Source organism: Salvia hispanica, chromosome 5 (assembly GCF_029641045.1).
Source record: "Salvia hispanica isolate PSC_SH4W2 chromosome 5, Shi_PSC_v1, whole genome shotgun sequence".
NCBI classification, from domain to species: domain Eukaryota; kingdom Viridiplantae; phylum Streptophyta; class Magnoliopsida; order Lamiales; family Lamiaceae; genus Salvia; species Salvia hispanica.
This window is the reverse complement of record NC_142696.1, coordinates 1,512,525-1,535,331: the sequence shown is the minus strand read 5'-3', so window position 1 is coordinate 1,535,331 and position 22,807 is coordinate 1,512,525. Positions and strand designations below refer to the sequence as shown.

Below are 22,807 nucleotides of genomic sequence, written 5' to 3'. Positions count from 1 at the left end.
GCCGGTATGCCCGATAGTGTTGACTATGAAAAGTTCAAAGCCCCAAGCTACTATTCCAAATGCAATATTGTTTCTCGAGAATTGAGCAAAGAGTCTGCATGCATGCATACACGTCTTGTTTTGGTTTGAGCTTGCAGTGCTCTAACCAATGTGAGGGATTGTTATAAAGCGTGTGAAATATGGGGGAAAAGAGAGAGGCCTTTGGCCTTTCACTTCTTGTAACCTCCAAATGTTTATGAGATGCCTTCATGGCAAGACCTCTCATATGTTCACTCCTATCCTATAACTAGGTGTGGTTTTGAGAGTTGAAAACACGAACAAAAATCATTCTCTCTTCTCTCTACCTTTCTACATCATGGTTCGCATATAGGAGCATTGCATAGGTCGATTCTCTAAACTTTATCAAGTTCGTCGGTGCCTAGCGGGTTTGAGGTGCTTCTACACGCTAGGAGGAAGTCGTTTTATCTTTGGGGGCAATATGTCATTTCGTGAGCACTAGCCGAGGCGTAATTTGTCTTGCGGAAAGAGGGCTTTCTTCGACTCGACTTAGTTTGGTTTGTTTTATTATTTCCGTTGTAATTTTCATTCCACTTATTGTTGTTATTTTTCCTTCGATTGTAATAGTTAGAGTACCGCATGTACACGGCTTGAGAATTTTATCCCACTATTTTCTAACAAACTAGTCTTGTAGATATGTATGCCAAGATTGGGAGATTGGATGTAGCTTTGATCATTTTGAGGAGGATGGGATTGAGAAATGTGGTTTCTTGGAGTGCTTTGATCTCTGGCTATGCAAGAAATGGAAATTCTGGTGATGCTCTGATGCTGCTTGTTAAGATGCAGGGTTGTAGGTTCGAACTCGATTCGGCCTCATGGGCGAGCTTCTTGCGTGCTCCGACCTCGGCTTCCGGAGGCTGGGATCGGAGATACACGGATTCGTCGCCCGGAGAGAGCTCCAAAGGATCACGCCGTGGAAACCGCGCTCGTCGACATGTACACGAAGTGTGGCTCGTTGCTCCGCGCCCAGGCGCTCTTCGAGGGGGGCGGGCGCCCGTGACAGGATCCTCTGGAACGCTATTATTGCGTATTATTGCGGGGTACGGTATCCACGGGCGAGGAGAGAGGCGCTTTCAGTTTTCCGCCGAACAATTGGGGCGCGTACGAGGCCGAATGAGAAGGCGAAGGTGAAGATGCTGCGTAACAACAGCGAGAGGCTGGCTATTGCGTTCAGGATTCTGAAGACTAGGCCGGGGATTAGGTTGTTGTCTGTTGATCACGAAGAACCTGTAAGCAGGGACGGAGCCAGAAAATTGTAGTAGGAGGGGCAAAAATATTAACATCTAAATATAAAAATATAATAATAAGAGAAAAAATTTGGGTGTTGGTAGAGGGCCTCTGTCATTGCGGCTATATTCAAAAGGAACACAAATATTTTGGTTATTTTTTTTAAAAAAATTCTGGGGCTTATATTTATAGTACTTATATTTTTATTTTTTTATTTGGGCCTAAGGTCTCTCCTATTTTCTAGTGCAAGCGGTGTTTTCCGTAGGTGAGGGGCAAGGAAATCTTTATTTTATTAAATGAAGGGGGCAAATTATGTGAATATGTGAGTATTAGATTATTTTAATGTATATGTGTGTATGTATATTGGAGATTGAGGTGGGGCATTTGCCCCATCTAAACATACATTAGATCCGTCCCTGCCTGTAAGTGTGTGGGGATTGCCATGAGGCGATCAAGTTTATGTTGATTGTTGCAGAGAGAGAGAGATTGTTGTGAGGGATATGAAGAGATTTCATCAGTTCAAGAACGGGAGTTGTTCTTGCGGAGACCACTGGTAGCAATGATTTGAGGAAGATGAAGATGAAGCGTGTATGCGTTTTTCCTCTTTTTTGTAGTAACATATACTCCCTCCGTCTGCTAATACATGTCTCGTTTTGTCAATGTCATTTTGGCTCATCAGCCTTTACTTGTCTCATTTTATATGGTAAAGAAGCGTCACATTCCATTGACTCATATACACATTTGGTGTCGTGCTAACGTCCTCTATCCCATGCCAACGCGCATCAACAATCATATCGTTGCTGAATAGAGTTTCAAGATTCGAATCTCACCAGCAATCGCATCATCTTCTGTAGCCGATAGGAGAGCCTGGTTTTGGAGATTTTGGTTGTCTTCCAAAAGTCTGTCGTATTCGAGCAGTAGATCTGCTGCTTGTTTCTGGAGTGCAGCAACGTGACCTTCTGCGGTTTCTGTCTTTCTTGTCCTTTTCAGCCGAGTCCAGCTTGAGCTTATTCAAATCCTCAAGTCAAACTCAAACCTAGCTTCTTGACTTTAGCAGAAGCTTTTTCTTCCTTGGCCTTCAGCTGTAGCTTCTCTTTCTCAGTGTTGCTCCTCACTTTGATCAATTTTTGAATGTAATGATGCATGCATTCGATGTCAAGAATGCCAAGAACAGAGAAAAGCCTGCAATATCATACACAGTCAATACTCAAACACTATTGCAGATAGCCAAAGGCATAAGTGACTTTTATAAACAAACAGAGGGGACTGGTAATGCAATGCTAGTTGGATAAGATCATCGTTGATTAAGGGAAAATGAGAATAAGGATAACAATAAATCATACGCAAACAAACAGATGCAACTGGAAATGCAGTTTCTGTATGTAATGATGCATACGGTAAATCAAGATCCCGAGGAACAGAAAAAAGCCTACAAGATCATCCACAGTCAATACCCGGACACTATTCACTTATTCAGCTAGCCAAAAGCAAAGGACTTCATGCTATTACCTATAGTTACTATAATTAACAATCACGTCATAAAATTTTAGTCTCCATTAATTACAAACTGTTTATCCATTAGCATAAACTAGTAGTAGTATATAATTCAGATGAAAAATAACACAATTTAATCTCACCGTTCCTCTCTTCTCTTCTATCCTTGACATATCAGTAAAAATGCAGCAGAGGCGTCACAAATGCAATGCGTAAATGAGATGGCACTGAATCACACACAAACAAACTGGAAATTATGAGATTAAACCCAAAACTATCACAACCGAATTTTTAAATTTCTAATCTTTCACAACAAAATCAACACTGGAAATCATGTGATTAAACCCTGACCCTCACGACAAGACACAAAATTGTGAGAAACTAATCTTTCACCACAAATCATCTCACGTCATTACTTTAGTAACATACTTAGAAAAATAACAATAACATCAACTTGATATTCTTTCAAAAACATAAGCATCAGCGATAACAAATGCAATAATAAAATCGTTGTAGGGGAAATGAGAACAAGGATAACACTAAATCAGACACAAACAAACTGGAAATCATGTGACAAACATAAGCACTTTGCCTGTTCCATCATTACTTATACAGCGAACTAACAAAAACATAAGCATCGGCAATAACCCTTTCTGTAAGGTTCCATCAACTTATATTCTTTTCTAGACAACAAATCCTATCATTTTACTATGATTTCACATCATTACTTACACAACGAACTAACAAAAACATAAGCATCAGCAATAACTCTTTCTAGACAACTAACATAGAAGGATACATGATGAATCAAAAGCTAAAACAATGTAACATGATCCATGAAACAACCAATTAGGCCAGTTGGATAAGATCATGGTTGATTTAGGGCAAATGAGCAAATTGGAATCAATGTGATTAAGAATATAAACAAAAACGTGAAGAATAAGGAAGGAAATATGATTAATCCAAAAAGAGAATCCGGAGATGTTTGTTCTGTTAGAATCGTGTTTGGTCAATGGACTTTGACCAATATGAATGTGACGAGACATTTAATTTTGTAAAATTAAATGCAATAGCGATGATCTACTTTTGGAGTAGATGTCCGTGGTATATTTATTTTCTCTAAACCGATTCCGGGTGAGTGAGAAATTATGAATTAAAGTTTGTCACAGTGGTGAGCTATAAAGGAGCTATGCGATAAAACCAAGAGATTAATTAAAAGAGTTAATTATCCCACATTGGTGGAGAGAACCTTATTAAACATTGATTTAATAAGATGAATTATTACTCGTAATAATTATAGTGGACCCAAGTGCATAACGGGTGCTAAAAGGTCCACGATGGACCCCGACATATAGCGGGTCCCAAGCGGTCCATGACGGTGCATAGCGGATGACAAAAGGTCCCGATGGACCCCGACGTCTCGTGTGACCAACAGGTTCATGAGAACCTCGTCGTGTAGTGTGTCCAGATGCATCAGTCTCCTCTAGCTCTTGTTGACTCCATCAATGCCTATGAGTAGACTTGGCCTATAAATAGACATGCATCCTTTGCATTCCCGGTCCACGATGGCGCATAACGGATGACAAAAGGTCCCCGATGGACCCCGACGTCTCGTGTGACCAACAGGTTCATGATGAACCTCGTCATGTAGCGTGTCCAGATGCATCAATCTCCTCTAGCTCCTGTTGACTCCATCAATGCCCATGAGGACCAACAGGTTCATGATGAACCTTGTCATGTAGCGTGTCCAGATGCATCAGTCTCCTCTAGCTCATGTTGACTCCATCAATGCCCATGAGTGGACTTGGCCTATGAATAGGCATGCATCCTTTGCATTCCCAACACACAACACTAGACACAACAAGATTGCATATCATTTTGCATAGCTCTCTCCCTCTTTGTGCATAGTCTTTCGTCGAAGCTCTGCCCTCGCCATCATCCAGTTCGTCGGAGCTTGTTATGTTCGCGGTGATGCAATGAACAAGACGAAGCCGTTTTATCTTTGGGGACGACGTGCCAATCCGAGAGCACTACCGGGGCGTATCTCGTCTTGCGGAAAGAGGACTCCTCGACTTTTACGGTTTACAGTTTCGATTATTGCTTTGTTATTTCAATTCAGTTTATTGTACTTTTATCTTCGTTATTCATTTGGGTTGTATTACGCCCGGTTAGTATAACATATTCATTCCTCCTTCAAAATTAGAAACCAATTGGCCGGAGGCAGGCTGCTAGGAGAGATTGTGAGGTCATGTTAGGTTTATCAATACTTGTTCACTTGTTCACGTCAAATTATCAAGCTCGGAGTTGAAACAAGGAGAACAAGGATAAGGAAAAAAAAAAGAGAACAAGGATAATCTATATTACTGTGATTTATTAAGTTGAACACGATTAAGCAGTGTTTAGGGTTTAGGATAGAAATGGGCCTTGGAATCATAATGGGCTTGAATGAAAATTTGGACTTGAGGCTGCTTTTTCTAAATATGGAAAATGAAAAGTTCTCATTGGACTCCTTTTTTGGAAGGTTCACTTTTATTTCAACTAGTATCATCCACGTGCATTGCACGACATATTTTATTTTTTTCGTGGTAACTAAAATGAGAAACAATTAAAAATAAATAAATAAATAAATTATTAAAATAAAATTGCTATATTAAAAAATAAAAAAGAAAATGCTAAAATAAAATTGAACTTATACCGTAAATAAATTAAAAGAGAAAGAGCGGGGATGGAGAGAGCAAAACACACTCGGCCTTCTCCGTACCGGCATTGCTGCCTTCTCCGTACCGGCATTGCTGCCTTCGCTCCATTGCCTCCTTTCTAGTTCCATGGCATTAAGCTTTTCTCCTATGGTAAGAGCAAAAATGGTATGCTTGAACTCTATAAGATAAGTAGGTAATGACATATTTATAGGCAAAAATATTATGCACATAATCCTTTCCACTCACTCAACTTAGGCAGTTAATGATATAGCAAGAGTCCACATACCCCACTAAATTAATTATAGTCATTTTTAAATTACATAAGGCAGTGTAAGGAGTATTATAACGCCAAGACACATGACTTTTCAATTTGTGTAATTTGATGTATTAAATTCACGAGTATTACGCCTGTGCACAGATTAATATATTTTTAAAATATTATTTTTTAATTTTTAAATTAATTAAATAAAATTAGAATCAATATTAATAATGAACAATATGAGTAACAATTTTAGTTAAATAAAAATTAAAAGACTATCAAATCAACTATGAAATATAATAAATTGAAAAAAATCACATATTATAATGTTTAAATATTAAATCAAGAATTAATACTATACAATCTGATGTGTAACTCAAATGCCTCTACTGTACAATACTTATTTTATTTAAAGATCTAATCTTAAATGCCTCTTTTGTTGCTTATAAGTTGTTTTTTTACCGAATGCTTACCAGAAGATTACCTATATTATCCGACAATTCATCAAGATCAGCCTTAAAAAGTCGTTAAGAATTGCATGAATAAAAGAAGTCCCATTATAAACTTCGCAGTAACATAACTTATATCAAATAATTGTTAAAAAATAAAAAATTCACGTTAGAAGATATCTCTAAGTGAAAAAGAGATGACATATGACAGTTATATAATCAATAATATGAAAATCACACGTGGCTATATGCAAGGACGGTTGGAATTCATCCTTTGAATAATCTGATTAGATAAACCAGTGTATATAAAACACACTAATCAAGAACATATAATCTTTTGAGACTTTCCAAATCAAAAATTCTCATCGGCAACACAGGTGTGATTTTTGCTCATTCCTTAAATTTCTTTCTTTCGTTCTGTTTTTTGGGTAACTGGATGTGGACTTTTAATGTTGGATCTTCGCATCTGGTTATTGTTTTCGTTTTTGTTTAATTTTAATTGATATGCGAATGTGCTGAGAGATTTGTTGATTAAATTAAATGTGATAGGGTTTTATTAGAGAAGCTGAGATATTTGGGGAGGAGAAGCTGGAATGTTGAATTAGATTTAGGGATTGTGCCTGAGGATTTTGATCGCCATTGGTGGTATAATGATGCCTGAACCGCCAAAGCGGCGGGGGAGAAAACGGAAGAATCGTGATTTGGAAAGCACAGAGGGGCGTGATGTCATTAAGGCTCAGGGAAGATAATGTCTTACGACTCAGGTTTGTATATGAGGATGGAGATTTTGAGGATTTGGATAGTGGTGAAGTGAATGTGATTTTAGTGGAAGAATGTGATTTGAATGAGAAGAAAGAGAAATTGGACAAGTTACTGCCAATTAAAGATGTAAATGGAGGAATGTGAATGTGAATCAAGTTGATTAGAGGAATGGTGAGCTGCCGCAGTAGAGAACAATGATGATGGTGATGCCGATTCCTCAAATGATTCATGTGAGGATAGTATAGACATTGAAGAGGCACTTGTTCCACCTCCAGAGTTGCCTCAGTCTTCTGGGCATATCGGTGTTTCCCACCTCCTCTCTGTACATAGTTTCTTACGCTCATTTAGTGTTCCGCTGTTTCTATACCCCTTTGGACTAGATGATTTTGTAGGAGCACTAAATTGCTTTGTTGGACTCCATTCATGTTGCTATATTGCCTGTTTTGAAGAGGCTCTCATCAGAAGGTTCAGAGCTGGCATTAAATTTAAAATGCATGAGGTACCCCACTAAAATTTATGTTATGATTTGAATATGTATCATGAGTCTTGATCTGTTTGTTCTTGTGAGTCTGATCATACTCCTTTTTTTGGGTGGGCTAGAGGGTAGCGGGACTGTATAAATATTTATGCACAATAATATCGCTTTCCTCTTCATTTATTCTTTCCCAGTTTGCTAGTGCTGTCTTGCTTTGTTCTCATACAAGGGACTAGAATCTAGAAATTGTGCTTCATGTCAGCTTTGCATTAGCTATTAAATTAATTTCCTATTGTTGGAATATGTTGTGTAGGTTACTTTGGAACTACTATCCTGACATTTACTTTTTCAAACATTTTGGTAAACATGATCTTGTTTAACTTCTAGCAAATTATTGTTTAGCATGTACTTGCTGTGTATCAAACACACTGTTTTCTGTCTGTATAGGTGGTTGGACTGGAACTTACTGGACAACTTAACTAGGCCAGTGTACTTGGTCCATGACCTAATGGTGATGAATCCTAAAAATGGCCCTGACTGGAAGGATTTTTATGTCCATTCGCTGGAGAGAGATTATTACACTTTATCAGCTGGGAGGAAATTAATTGTTTTGCAGATTTTGTGTGATTTTATTTTGGACGCTGAAGAACTGAGAGCAGAAATGGATATGCGTGAAGAATCAGAAGTAGGAATAGACATGGATACGAGTACTGTGGTCAAACCTACAGGTGCATAGAAGACATCCTAGAGCCTCTGGGTTCAAGGATAGAGAACAAGATGCATATGAGATGAAGTCTTATATTGATAGGCATTCTATTCAAGTAGGCGGATCAGAAACATCTGCTGATGATGATGCTAATGGTGATGAATGTCGCATCTGTGGCATGGATGGTTTGCTGCTTTGCTGTGATGGATGCCCATTGTCCTACCACTCAAGATGCGTGGGACTTAACAAGATGCATATGCCTGAAGGTTCATGGTATTGCCCTGAGTGTAAAATAAAGGCGACTGAAACAAAAATTTTGCAAGGAACAACCTTACGAGGAGGATATAATTTTGGTGTCGATCCATATGGACAAGTATTTGTTGCTACATGTGACCATCTACTTGTGTATGTTTCTAATTTTGACTTGAAATTTTGTTTGTTCCCATATGGAATTTGGTCTGTTCTCTTCTCCTTGGCATTATCTGAGGTTTCTCAGCTGCCTCTTCTAATGTGATAGTTTATTATCTTCACTAATATGCTTTGATTTTTCTGGAATATATGTGCAGATTGAAGGCCTCAGTTGACTCTGAAATTTGTCTGAGATACTACAATAGACGCGACATTCCTAGGGCTATCCACGCCCTTTGCTCAAAAGCAGAGCATGTTGCCATATATTCAGAAATATGCATGGGGGTCGTGCAGTATTGGCAACTGCCTGAGGAAATTGTACCTCTCAATAAGATGACTGAAGTCGGTGTACAATTAACAAATGAAATAGAAAGTGGTGTATGTACCAATCATGTGGATAATCTGTTGGACAATTCAATTGTGAAGACGACTGAGGTTGAGAACACTGGAAGTTGTATCAGCACTACTAGTGCAGCAGATACGACTGTTTCAAGTCTTATGAACTGTGTTCATGAACCTGTTCAATGTGTGAACACTTCGGATAAGGTGGCCAAACCTGTTCAGTTGGGTAACACAGATTATGCTACAGAGCAATCTGGTATTATTGTGAACACCAATGGACCCACTTCTTACAGTGGCTTAATGGGTCAGCCTACTGATACCAATGATTTGAGCCAACAAAGCACTTCAAATGTGACAGAAGTTGTTGCCCACTCAACAAGAAACCAGAGCAATTATTACAGTGGTCCAAGCAGCTATGTTTCTCAAGAAGACAAAATTTCCAATTCGTTCCTGGAACTTAACAATAGGGTGGACAAGCTGTTGTATCAAAATTCATGTGATGGTTGCTTGTACATGTGGTCTTCCTTCAAAACATCTGGTTATATAAATAATTATTTGCATGGAGATTTTACTGCTTCTGCAGCTGCTAATTTGGCCATTCTTTCGTCTGAAGAAAATCTTGTCCCTGATCGATCTTCATATAACCGCCGGAAAGTTATGTCAGAAAATGTTTTACTTCATGTAAAAGCATTCGCTTCTGCATATATGCAATTTTTCTGGCCAAATTCTGAGAAGAAGCATGTTGAGATCCCAAGGGAGAGATGTTCCTGGTGCTTTAATTGTAAAGCTAATGTGGTAAGCAAGAGAGGATGCTTATTAAATGCAGCTGCTTCAAATGCCAACAGAGGGGCTATAAAGGTACTTGCTGGTGTTCACTCTATGAAGAAGGATGGGAGGCTTCCTGGTGTCGCAACATATATTATGTTTATGGAGGAGAGCTTAGGTGGTCTACTTATTGGTCCCTTCCGTAGTGACACTTTCAGGAAAAGATGGCGCAAAGAAGTTGAACAAGCCACTGATTGCTTGAAGTAAGCATCTTTATTTTTGTACCCATCATCAGGTTATTGGTCCTACTTAATAGTAGTAGTTGTTTAGCTATAAGAGACATAATTGCAGGGACTCAAGGGCAGGTGTTCCATCATGGGTTCTTTTTGTTCATGCTTTCCTTGATTCCTCCTTTAAACTGTTTGTTAGTTCTCCCACAGCTGACCACTGTATTCCTGAAGTTGACAGATTTTGCTTGTCGAGAATTGTAGTTTAAATGCTCAACCCACGATTCTGTTTACAGCTTGAGCAGAATGTGCACCCCATTGCCCTTTCTGGGGATTGGATAAAGCTTGTTGATAATGGATCAACTCAATCTTCTACCACTCAGATTGCAGCAAATGACCAGGAAGGCGTGGCCGGAAACCTTCTGCTGCAGTGGAAGTTGCAACTGATGATTGCCAGGATACATCAACTGATTTCACCTGGTGGAGAGGAGGTACACTGTCAAAGCAAAGATGTGTTCTGCCTTCGTCAATGGTTAGAAAAGCAGCCCGTCAAGGTAATGTGTTGGACATTTTATTTGCAGAGAAGTTCCATGCTGGTTGTATGTGTTGTTTCTGTATATGATTTTGTGGAAATCCATAACTGTATCTGATGACAAGTTGAACGAATAAGATACCTGGAACAAATTATGTTGACAGATATGAAACTCCAAAAATTATCAGACAGCTTATATGGAGGTCAGCAGTTGAAATGAGTAGGAACATGGCACAATTAGCTCTCCAGGTGCATCTGAACACATACAACCCACACTCTCTATGAGCAGTATATTCAGGCAATAATTTCTTACGAAGAATTTGAGCATAGAGAGAATGCCAAAAACGAAGCTCAAGTGGAAAATGCGCATTTTTGTCCCACAAAAATAGAATGGTGGTGGGAATATGAAAATATCCTACATTCGTCAATTCTATTTCAAAATTGATAATAATGTGATAAGATGCAGTCTCCTAATATCGTACTAGTAAAGAAAGTTGTTGTGGAGTCGAAAACCAGATAGAAATGGAAGTGCACTTCAACTCCGAATGAGATTAGGGCGGAGCTGTCGCACATTCAAATCAACGAATTTCGTCTTCAAAATCCGATCGAAGAGGATTAGGTCTGAGCTTCATAATCCATTCGATCTTTTACATCTATTTATTCTGGGGTTTATTGATTGAAATCAGTTTTTGGTCAGTTATTATTTGGATGGTTTCTACTATTTGTAATGTAGTTTAGTAGTATAATTTTTAGTCTTGAAAAAATAATTGGAATACAGAAATTATACTAAAATCCAAATATATATGGATAATAGGCATTCTCTTGCATTATAAGGCCTATAATGTATTATTGACAACTTATTTGAGAAAAATCTCAACATATATTCCTATTAGTTATACTATTAATAATACTTTTTGAAGCATTAAAGTGCTTGGCTTGTAAACGATATGGGAAAGCAAATTTGTGAAGCATTAATTAAAAGATTTTTAATTCCAACTATTGAAAGCGATCTCGCCGCTTCTTTAAATGAACAATTGATGTGGATGGATTATGGGTATCTTAATAAACGAACTAGCACATTGATACACAAAGCTCTTTAAATTCACCTAAATGAATAAATTATTTTAGAAATTACTGTTTATTTTGTTTAAGGGTAATTATAAACAAAAGTAGTATGTTTTCATGAAAAGAAATCGCCCCACAACAAAAAGTTCAAAATGAAAAGAATAGAGAGAAAGGTTTGGTGGATACAAACTAAATTTGAATTAAATTTTATTCGTCAATACTAATTCTCATTAATGCCATTTCAAATTCCCATATTGGGATAGCTCTTTTCTTATTGTTAATTTATTTTTCTTAAATAAATACTCCTTCACCTACGCATATTGTACGGACGTGTGCACATTATCTCGATTCTAAACAATTGTTGGAATCGAAAATAATGATTTGTTTGTCTCAAGATCACGATTGAATTAAAAAATTAGTTTGAATAAAATGGTTCAACTTGATTAGTGGGCGTAGTTACAAAAACAAAATAATGTATTTTTTATATATATAAATGAATTAGCCGGCATGGTCTCCAATATAAATACAATTTAAATCAAATAATAGTTACAAAAACGAAATAATGTATTTTTATTTGCCTACTACTGTATCAACTACTCCTATCTCATTTTTATTTTTAACTTTTCTATAATGTAATGCTACCTTATCCAATATGTTCGAGGGCAGAGGCCTCATTTTTATTTTTAACTTTTCTATAATGTAATGCTACCTTATCCAATATGTTCGAGGGCAGAGGCCGCAGACAGTGGCGGATCCAGGATTTTAATCATGGGGACCTAAATTACTGTTAAATTTTATTAATTTGTTTCGATTTCAAGTTGTTTCAGTATCTACAATATGAAATTAACTCGAACATAAGTAATAGAGAGATGTACGCGAGAGACGGATAATGAGAGGATGATAATAAAAATAGAGATACATTGACAACGTCAACATCGATATAATTAAAGAATATTTTTTTTATAATAAAGAGCATAGTATTAAGATTATCTTTGCTAATATTATATACTTATTTATGAAATGAAAGAGTTATTTTCTATTCTAAAATTTTAAAAATAAATAGCATATCATTAAAATTGATTTTAAATAATATTATTATGCTATGACATATTTACATATGTTGTTAAATTATGAAAATTATTCTTAATAGTTACAAAATAAAATAATTTATGCAAGATTACTAGCTATAAGATTATAAATTACTAGAGAAAATAAATAAAACTATTAACATTAGAATATCTAATAGAACATAAACATATTCAAGTCTCAAGAGAAAATCTAAGGATTCATAGAAAAATATTAACATCATATTTATAGAGACAGTGATAAAAGATAATAAATTCTGCAAGATCAGGATTCGAACAAAGATCAAAATGATTTGCATCATCTTAACCAATTGCACCACTACAAACTTTGTTAAATGATTTGTACATATATAATACTCCGTATATGTAAAGTTGGAAAGGGAGAGGGGCCCAAGGGCCCCCCCGGCCCCACCCTAGCTCCGTCCCTGGCTGCAGAGTTAGGGTGACCGGAGAGGCAGGGGCGGACGCAGAAATAAATAACGATAAGGGCTTAGATTTCTAAACTTTATTTTAATGTATATTTTCAAGTGTTTTAGATTAGTTATAAGGGCTTTTTACATAATAATTTGCCTTAAACTTGGATAAATTTTAAAAATTTATAAAAGAAAAATGCTTAAAAAATAATTTTAGTGAAGTCTGGTAGTGTATTTTTTTATGTTGTTGTAGCCAAAAGTTGCGACAAAGATGCAATAAGATAAGTAATGAGATAGAAATAATTAAATGATATCAAAATTATATATTTAATACTGCTAATTATGAATAAAATTTGAAATAAGTTAAGTGATAACATCAACTTTTTGGTGTATAATAGTCGTAGAAAAATGAAGGACATCACAAAAAATTGCAAAGAAAATGAAATTATCAATTATGAATAAATTTAAAAATAAGTTAATTAAAATGTTTTTATGACAAAAAATTTAAAAGTACAGAAATGAGCTTCACAGGATTCGAACACGGGCTGTAGAGTTTAGTATACGAATGAATATAGTTAAAGTCAAAATACATTTTTTATTACAGTATAACTAAAAGAAAGCTGCACAAGTCTCGGCGAGACTGCCTCGCTGTTTATCCGCTGTTTTTCCGCCGTCGACTACGCGAACCCTAAGTTGATTTCAATCGGCGTCCGAATCGGAATTCAAGTAACTTCTGTTCGCTTTTCCGCTATTATTTTGTTCATATCGTTGTTTGCTGCTTGAAAATGTGTATGTATAATATAGTAGTAGGGTATAATGTAGGAGTATGTATTTAAATTTTTTCCTTGTTTAAATCTTCCTTTGTGCGCTTTTTAAAAAAATACTAAAAATTAGTGCATAGTGCATACTGATTTTCTCGCCTTAATCTGCCCTTTTCTCCTTTTTTGCACTTTTTTTAAAAAACAAATTAGTGCTTAATCACTTTCTTCTCACCTTAATCTGCCCTTTTTGCGCTTTTTTTAAAACAAATATTAAATTAACAAGGGAAAACAGATTCTCAAGCCTTTTTCTTTCTTGCGCTTTTTTTTTTTGAGTTAATGGAAAACAGAATACCATCCATTCTGACCTTTATTTGCCTTTTTGTCCATTCTTTTGCATGTAATTGAATCTGATGTACTCCATAATTGTTGGATTGGTGTATAATATAACTAATTTGTCCTATTTGATTGTATCTAGAATGGAGTCCAAAAAACTGGGAAAGATTTCTTATGAATTAATAACTGATCCTACCACGGCTTTAAAGAAAATCAGCATAACCAATAATGCGTCAAACTCAACACGTAAGGGCACCATTTTCAAGGCGGACTATGACGATTACATTCGTCAGTCCGTTTTCAACGATATAGAAAATTCGAACACCCTTCGTATTCTCTGCTATGATGAAAATCATGGATCCTTTCTAGCAGAGGATTTAACTTGCACTTTAGAGGAGTGGCTAGAGCAAAAGCTAATAGGAAATGGTCATAGGAGTATGAGGAGTCAAAGAATTAGAGATTACTGTGATATTACCAAAAAAGATATGGATTGGGTGAAGGATATCATGAATGATTTTAACAACGTGCTTGGCTCCATCACTGATGGCCTTGGAGCCATACACCGAGCAAAAGCCGTCCATGGAAATTTGTTGGAAGGTGTAGCCGTAAAAAGCACACGATCACCCCTCATGGTGAAAAGTACTTTGAAAGGAATACTTTTCAACATGAAGGGAGATCCAAGAAAGGAGGTTGTTCCAAGAGGGAGTTTAGCACCCCAACAATCAGATGACATTGACAATCTCAAGACGCTAGTGAGAAGAGTTTTCTTTTATCCATATGAGGTATCTAATCCTCCAATCCAGAGATCCTTTCTGAGAGTATATGACAAATTGTGCTTAAAGCAGCTCCAATCAAGGTAAATTTTGTTGTCCATTTATCATAATATTGCAAATTATACTATTTGCTTACTTTTGAATTTTATATTTTCATGTAGGCTATCAACTAGAACCACCGAGGCCGGTACTATAAAGGGCACTTGGGGTCTAAAATTGGCGATATTTTGGCCCCAGAAAGAGCAAATAGTCTTCATGAGTAGGGTCTATCGCCTAATATATCATGAACTGCCAAAACATTGTGGTAGCAACCTATTTGTTGTCAAGTATTTTCGTGATTGGAACTGGACTACCAAAGTTACCACCCATGAAGATAAAGTGTTGAGGGATGTCTTCTATTTCAATCATGGGAAGGTTGGTGAGGAGGAGGAGGAGGAGGAGGAGGAGGAGGAGGAGAAGGAGAAGAAGGAGCCTTACAATAAAGTATCTCGTTGGCATTCGATGGATAAACTCCGATTTTGGAGAAATTGCATTGAGCACGTAAGATTAATATATATATATATATATATAGTTCTAACATATATTTTGATTTTAATGTTAGTTGTATTTACTTTGCAGATGGACTTGGATAAGAGTGGCAATAACCGCAACCATGATAAGGTTTTAAAGGTGTTCCCTGAATTGCTCGCTGAGGTTGTCGAGGCCTTCCAAGAAATACTCCCTCGGAACGAGTAAGTTTGGTTAGAACTAATTATTTTTTAGCTTATATGTTATCTAAATGTTTTTATTATTTTATTTCTTGCAGTTGCAGGACATGTGTAGTATCTGTATTCAAAGACATGCACTGGGACAACTTGTAGTTTGGGAGAGAATCAACTTTAATTTCAAGTGTTAATTTTAGGTTTTATAAGTTTAGTGTTAGGCCAAACTCTGACTAGTGGACCTGTGTTTTGAGATATTAACTATTGTGATTGCACTTGAGATATTAACTATTGTGATTGCACTTGTCAACTATTGTGATTGCACTTGTTTTTTGCTTTGATGACTTTAGCTGAATTTGTGGTGTTCGATTCGGAGAGCTATGGGGTTGTGGTCGAGTCATTGTTGCCTGAAGGGGACTTGCAGCATGTATTTGTGATGCTTATGCAGATGATGGAAAGAGGCATTGCTCCAAATCATGATGCATGGAATTTGTTGATTAGGGTAGCTATGGAAGGGAATCTGAGAATAGATTGTTTGAAAGGCTGATAAAAGGCTCATTTTTGTTTTCAACAATCTTTCATAAAATTACATTATAAAACATATAATAGAAATGGTCCATGCTATACCATGAATGCTTAATTTTCTATCTAATTATTTCAAATTTGAATACTGAATGAATATGGGGTTATGAACATGAAAACTTTAAACGATGCTGCGAAGATCTCCCTGAATGAGTAATTAATATTCTTTATAAAAAAAATGAAAAACTTCAGAAAGTAAATAAAGATGCCCAGAATCAAATGTAAGTGCAATATATTCTTGAAATATTTCCACTATTCTAATTAATACTACTTCAAACTATGATAAATGAAGAAAGAAGCAGTATTGTAATACTAGTATCTCCACATATTTCAATTGGAATCTCTTCACAGCTCACAGCTTGCAGCTCCAGATAAAAAATGGAGCAGGATCAAAAACTGGATTCATCAACGCCAGTTAAGCTTAGTACCTAAAGAGAGAAAAGCACGTCTAAAAATGTATGCGGATGTGCAGAGAGAGCGACACGAAGAGGTACAGAATGTACCTCGAGTCCGTTGATCCACCGAGCATATGAATAACGGTTAGTTTGGACAGAAAAAAATCTCACGGAGTTGGGAAAGGACGGAAGTATAAGGGATATTTACGGGGAAAACTCTTCTTCGGTGTTAGTGAATGAATGTTAGGTTCAGCGAGGTAGAGACTTGCTGCTTCGTATCCAACAGCTTCTACTGGCCTGTCATTGGGATGGAAATATCATCAATATCTCATGTGCATCATTTTATGTAGTTCGAATTAGTTTTATTAATGAAAATAGCTACTAGTCTCCATTGACTCACCTTTAGGTTGATCTCCTTCAAATTCTCCAATGACTCGGACAGTTCCACTTGTCTTGATGTTGTGGCGAGGAGAGCCTGAGATGAAATCGTGAGTTCTTGACAACGATCAATCCAAAAGCCAGTGTAGGAAATTTAAGAATGAGTGTTTGAAGATTGGGTTGCAAAGAAAACATGTTTTACCTTTCTGGTCTTCTGCAAGTCAAGCTCAATGGATTTGATGCGGTTCATGGATTCAAGCAAAATTTCATCCTTTTCTGGTGGGATTTTTGCTGGTCTTTTTGTAAGCTCATTTACCAAATTCTCTAAATGCTGCAACTTCTGGCAACACGGATGGACAAGCCCCTCGGAACTTCTACAGATGTCTTGTTCATCCGGAGAACTTGAAATTGGTAGCTGGGTAGTGTGATTGATTTCTTTTAGCGTCTCAGCATTTTGCGTCTTAAAAAGAATCCTGAATAGCCCCTCGATCAAAAAGCATACGCATGCTAGAAATCTCAACAGTACATCTGTCACCTTGGTAGAAGAGATCAAGGGAGGCCTTTGTTCTGGGGCCAATGTGGTCAATTCTGGCATGGATTAAATAAGAATGTTGGTGACAAAATCTTCATGCATATCATATAAACTAGTAAATTCTCTTTTCCTTCCAAAATTGATCTGACAAGTTTATGTAATGAATTATATTGTTCCTAGTTTTGATCTGCAGTGATCTGAATTATATCAAATTCGGATGTCTACTGATCAAGAGTGATATGTGCTACTTACTTGGTGGACAATGATTTTCATCTCCAACGCCTACTTTATATGTTTCTGCTTGCAACATTGTTTCTTGAGTCTGCAAAGCATATAGCCAAGTATGTGAACAAGTAGTATTGCATATTCATGAGGGTGACTAAAAAGATGCACAGTTATTAGCTATTACCTTCATATCAATCAGCTTCATCTCAAAAGCATCACTCCCGGAGAAACCAACAGGAGAAAGATCCCTAATTAAGCCCTGTTAAAAGAATTAACTGTAGTGTTATTTTCACTGAAAAAATGTGGCATGAATAATTTCTAAAAAAATCATTACCTTGTCAATAAGCTTAGTTTCAAAATCATCATTGCCTGAAAAGCTAGTCTTTCTCAGATAAACTGACTCGTTGTTCAGTAATGTGTGTACCAGCTGCAAGTAGTTGGATAGCCTAATTAAGTGTAAAAAATATGACGGGAAAACGATCCAGGAAAAACTCCATATGTATGCTTAAAGGGAGTAGATCCATATCAAAATTCAAACCTTCATCATTTGTGGATTTGTCCAGGGTCCCTTGTCAGATCTAAGACAACCACCTTGATTCCGGCATGAGCAGGAACCTCCAAGAAAATCTGGCAATTGACTGTGTAAATAGAAAGTTAAATACACAATTGTTACTTGATTTGCTCTACCAGAGAGAAGGGTTCTCACCTTGCATCTATCACTTCCAATAGCTTATCTTGATATTTACTCCCAAGAACCTGTAAGAGAGTAAGCTTTGGTAAATTAACATTTTTCATGTTATCTCTCAAAATCTATCGAGTTCTAGTTCAAAGAGATGAGGATCATTTACAGTAATTTTCATTGTAGTCCTTGGATCGAGAAGGCCTTTAGCCCCATTCCACAGAAACTTGAATCCACCACCAGCATTAACTATGTACATATGATGCAATGTCTGAACATAATAAAAACAATGGATTAGTTCAATTTTAACCCTCAGAGGAAGAGTTGCCTTTCTGTTGAAGAAATGGAAGCTGAGGCACCTCAGGATAGTTGTTCCCATCTATTCTCTGCATGCGCATCACTAGTTCATGTGCAACCTTCCCAAAACTCATCCAGTTCTGCATTAGATGAACATACACATTAGATTCAGATCAGATGATAAATGTTGACAAAATAATTTTAGCATGATAGTAAAATATAATAGAACCAAAAACTTAAAAATCTAGTTTGGTACTGACCAGGCCCTGTACATCCAGAATTGTCGTTGTTGAATCAATATGACGCTTGGCTGCAATAGAACATGCTGGGAACTTTTGTACAAAAGTTTTTTCAAAACCTTGAACATGATACTTTAAGAACCTATCAACTGTTGTAACACTCATGAGCTTGTTCGGTTCAACTTTGCCAAGTCTTTCAATGTACAAAGGCCGCCCTCCTTTATCAACTCCATGGTAACCATGAGGATAATAGAGCTGAACTTCTTCAAGTTCTTCATAAACAAAATCCTGTTGATAAATGTGAAACAGTACATTGATATGGATGGTGAGATAAATGGTATTTGAAAATTCAACAGAGTATGCAATGTCTCATATCCGATGGGAAATGAATGTTGGAAGTCTAAAATATGGTTACAAAGAACTTTCCTAGCACCTTGGGAACCAGAAAAATGAGAATGATACCTGAAGTACAGAGTCTACTCCATTCTCTTGCCTCCACTTCAACATTTCTTCCCACATATGAAGGGTTTTGTCAAGGTCGAACTTTCTAGCTTTCAAGAATCTGCAAACACGTCCATTTCTTCATTAGATTATATATAAAAATAAATTATGTTTTGCTTTGAGGGAAACCAAGTTTCTCCAGTAGTACTCAAATATCTGGATCTGCTTAGGGGAAAATTTATCAGCTAAACTACCTTAAGCTACATAAGAATCATAAGTGACAATGCAGATGGTATCACATGGACTAGGAAACGAGACAAAATTGAATCAGTGATACAGCTTGAGGTGTACTATGTCTTAATATAGAATAGAATGCAGACCATACATGCACAAGAACTTTTTTGTCTATATATCAGATCTTTCTCGGCCATGCACAAAACTTCACCACTTTCCAATGGTAGGGAGGTAAATTATAAAAATTTCATGTTTTCCAAGAGAATCAGCCTCCTCTGAGGCCAATAGTCCTCTGCCAGAGAAAATGAATAAGATGGCACTAGCTTGAGTCATATGCAGACTTCCACTAGTTCTACAATTGAGGTGACTTTTGCCAATTCTCAAATTAAGTAACCAAGCATGTTTTTCCACCAGTCAGCAGCCACCACATGTTTGGCCACTTATCAGTATACATCACAATTCACAATGTGAACAAAATTCCATTATTCCAAGAATAGAATAAAGGTAAGCAAAAGAGAGTAGAAGCCAGCTTATAATGGTTAGTTAACCCAAACAAATAGATGAAGTAGAGATAATAGTCAAAGCTTTGAAACCATTTGCAAGGGAATTATTATTAATAATTGAGAAAATACCCATAAAATCAACACAGAATATAGAACAAAAAAGTTGGCCTCAAGTCTCTGTTCACCAAAAAAAATTGGATTTCTTTTTTACTTTTCAAATCATAAGACTACAACACAACTTTCCATCACAAAGTTGAAAATAAAGGCTGATAACTATACCTCAACAAAGTATGGTAATCATCTTGCCGCGCTGGAAGCAGGTCTCTTTCAATCAAAACCTGACGAAATCCATTCACTGCCTTCTCTTCCTCCTCATCGAGAAACTCCTCCGTTGAAATCGAGGCGAAATGGCAATGCAACACTTGCCTACTGTGTTTCTTCAGAGAACTCGCGCCCCTTGTGGAACCAGCCATGGCCTTCCTCCTCAGAGATCTCATCCGCCGACGTCTCTTGTCAGCCTCAGGGATAATCTCAAGATCTGACCTTCTCCCCCTCTCATCTTCATGAACCATAGCTATTTCTGCGATTGAAATAAACAATTTAGTACATGAAAATTAAGAATCAAAGCCTTTATAGAAAATTTTGAATTCACCTGGCATTCTTCAAGCAGCAATTCAAAATTCAAGCCGAGAATACTCTGCTTCAATCACGAAATCACACCGAGTAAGCTTCGAATTCGAGTAGAAGGCGAAGCAATAAAAAGGAAAAGTTATTACAATTACACCTCAAATTCAGAAAACAAAAAAAAAAACCATGGGCGCAGTGAATAAAATTTATAGACGCAGAAAAGCAATTCACCTTCCTAAGCAAAGATTGCGTAAATCTTCATGAATCACAATTAATATTCATTTCCGAAAATCACAAAACTCCAAAGAGCTGAAATCAATATCCGCGAAAGCTCAATACAACAGAATTTAGCAAAACTTTTCAGAGGCTTTCATAAAGCAAACCACCATCTCACACATTCCCGATTCTATCAATCAAAACAAGCAAAACTCCAAACAACATCACACAACATCACATCTCGCGGAATCAAAATTCTCCACATCGATCAATACCTTTCTCAAATAGCCGCATTCGATTCCCGATCGCGATCGCCGACGATCATCAATCGAAATTCGAATCCAATCACAAACACACACACACAGCTACTGAAATGTGCAATCCACGTACAACAACCGCTGACACCGCCTCAGATCAATCCGTTTGTTCGTTTTCTCCTTCTAGAAACGCAATTTCGATCACAAATTCAATTCGATTCCTGTTACATACATTTTGCCGATTCAAATTTGGATATTATTCACACCAACACTCCTTCTCCAACTGTACCTGCAGTTTACATATATAGTTATGAGAGAGAGAGAGATGGAGCGGGGAGAGTTTCGTAACGGCGTTAAGTAACGGCGGCGGTGCTTTACGTGACTTTATGCGTTGAGGGGTTGACGGCGCCGTTAATGAGGGACGGCGAAAGTTGAATAGTGTGTTTCATCTTACGTTACAGGAAAATTGGGCTGTCACAAGCACTATAAAAAATGATGGCTTACCTATATAGAATATGCAAATGATGATATTATACTCAAAAGGAATCATTTTATTATAGTCCACAAATTACTATCTTTTTTAAATTTGACTATTATCTTATTTTGATAGGCTCAGCTCAGCACTTTAGTTACGTGTTAAAAATAATGTTGCGTTGATGTAAGGATGGATATTATCTAATTATTAAGTATTTTTTTTATTTAATTATGTACTCTATCATTAATTACAAGTCCAATTTTGTGCCATGAATATACAAAAAGCCAACTAAAAAGGAAAATCAGAATTTAAATTAAATTTTGCTATATTCGATAGTGTTCTAGTCGTCCTTTACTTTGAGAAATATTTATGTTGCAGCCATTAATAATGAATTTAATTCTAACTAACGTTTTTTGTAGAATAAATTAGGGAAGAAAAAAAGTCATATTCCTATTAAAGATGAAAATTAGTGATGAACCTCTCTGACTCCAGTTTTAAATATACAATTATGGGAAATTATTGTCATTTTTTATTATCGGGGAATCTTTTATCAAAAGACTTTGATATTTAAATTCAAGTAAAATAAAGCTAAATACACTATTTATACAATTCAAAGGCTCCCATATTTTTTTTTTGTTTGTGCATTAAAATAGTGGGTGACAATTGACAAAGAGTGGCCTAACATTAATATATTAGATTTCAAATTTATTTAATTGGACCAAGTATTACTGTTCACTGAGACGAAATCTAATTTACAGTTAGTAAATCCAGTAAAAATACGCCACGTGGAGGAAGCGCTTGTCGTATTGGGCCGACGTTATTTTCGTGATATTATGTTTTTAAAAGAGTTAATAATAGTATTTTTTTAATTTAATTTTGTGTGTAAGTGAATATTTGATTTATTAATTGTAAAAGAAATATTTCACTCATGATGTCAATTGGAGACCTCTCGTATTTTTATTTCTCTATTTTTTTTTTTGTTTTTTTTTTCAAAAAGAAAAGAAGTTTCTTTAAATGGTTAGGAAGTTTATCAACCTCATGCTTTCCTTGCTCCTTTTTTTTATAATTGTTTTTTCGTCAAAAAGAAAAGGTTTCATTCATTTTCAAGAATATCCTTTTCTAGAATTAGTTGAATAAATTTGGTATAATTTGATCCCATTTTGTTATATAAATATTAATTCGTTGAGCTTTAAA

At 36.3% G+C, this 22,807-nt stretch overlaps 2 protein-coding genes and 1 pseudogene across 6 annotated transcripts; 2 read left to right on the top strand and 1 right to left on the bottom strand.

Moving 5' to 3' along the window:
• Positions 1-872: 872 nt before the first annotated feature.
• LOC125190062 (DDT domain-containing protein PTM-like) lies at positions 873-10,351 on the top strand (annotated as a pseudogene). The gene is made up of 7 exons (XR_016130505.1): positions 873-1,286; positions 2,139-2,248; positions 2,387-2,553; positions 6,920-7,446; positions 7,870-8,533; positions 8,695-9,906; positions 10,167-10,351. The product of XR_016130505.1 is annotated as a DDT domain-containing protein PTM-like (transcript).
• Positions 10,352-13,553: 3,202 nt separating this feature from the next.
• Positions 13,554-15,872, top strand: LOC125190907 (uncharacterized). The gene is made up of 5 exons (XM_048088329.2): positions 13,554-13,691; positions 14,202-14,915; positions 14,994-15,372; positions 15,451-15,563; positions 15,638-15,872. Exons 2-5 carry the CDS (start codon positions 14,203-14,205, stop codon positions 15,690-15,692), a joined length of 1,260 nt encoding a protein of 419 aa, XP_047944286.1. The 5' UTR covers positions 13,554-13,691; position 14,202; the 3' UTR covers positions 15,693-15,872.
• A 455-nt stretch (positions 15,873-16,327) lies between these two features.
• LOC125186847 (phosphatidylinositol/phosphatidylcholine transfer protein SFH9-like) lies at positions 16,328-21,584 on the bottom strand. Of its 4 annotated transcripts, XM_089059777.1 has the most exons (17): positions 21,157-21,584; positions 20,897-20,974; positions 20,691-20,766; positions 20,318-20,618; positions 19,323-19,422; positions 18,882-19,148; positions 18,684-18,761; positions 18,494-18,595; positions 18,352-18,401; positions 18,184-18,283; positions 17,980-18,072; positions 17,830-17,904; positions 17,673-17,742; positions 17,091-17,476; positions 16,911-16,985; positions 16,619-16,807; positions 16,328-16,543 (listed from the first exon to the last, which is right to left on the bottom strand). In XM_089059777.1, the coding sequence occupies exons 3-16, from the start codon at positions 20,695-20,697 to the stop codon at positions 16,760-16,762; spliced, it is 1,752 nt and encodes a 583-aa protein (XP_088915903.1). In that variant the 5' UTR covers positions 20,698-20,766; positions 20,897-20,974; positions 21,157-21,584; the 3' UTR covers positions 16,328-16,543; positions 16,619-16,759. The 4 variants fall into 4 exon arrangements, with proteins under 4 accessions (XP_088915903.1, XP_047939269.1, XP_047939271.1 ...); XM_048083312.2 differs by lacking the exon at positions 20,897-20,974; XM_048083314.2 differs by lacking the exon at positions 20,897-20,974 and having other exon boundaries at positions 20,691-20,738.
• Positions 21,585-22,807: the final 1,223 nt, after the last annotated feature.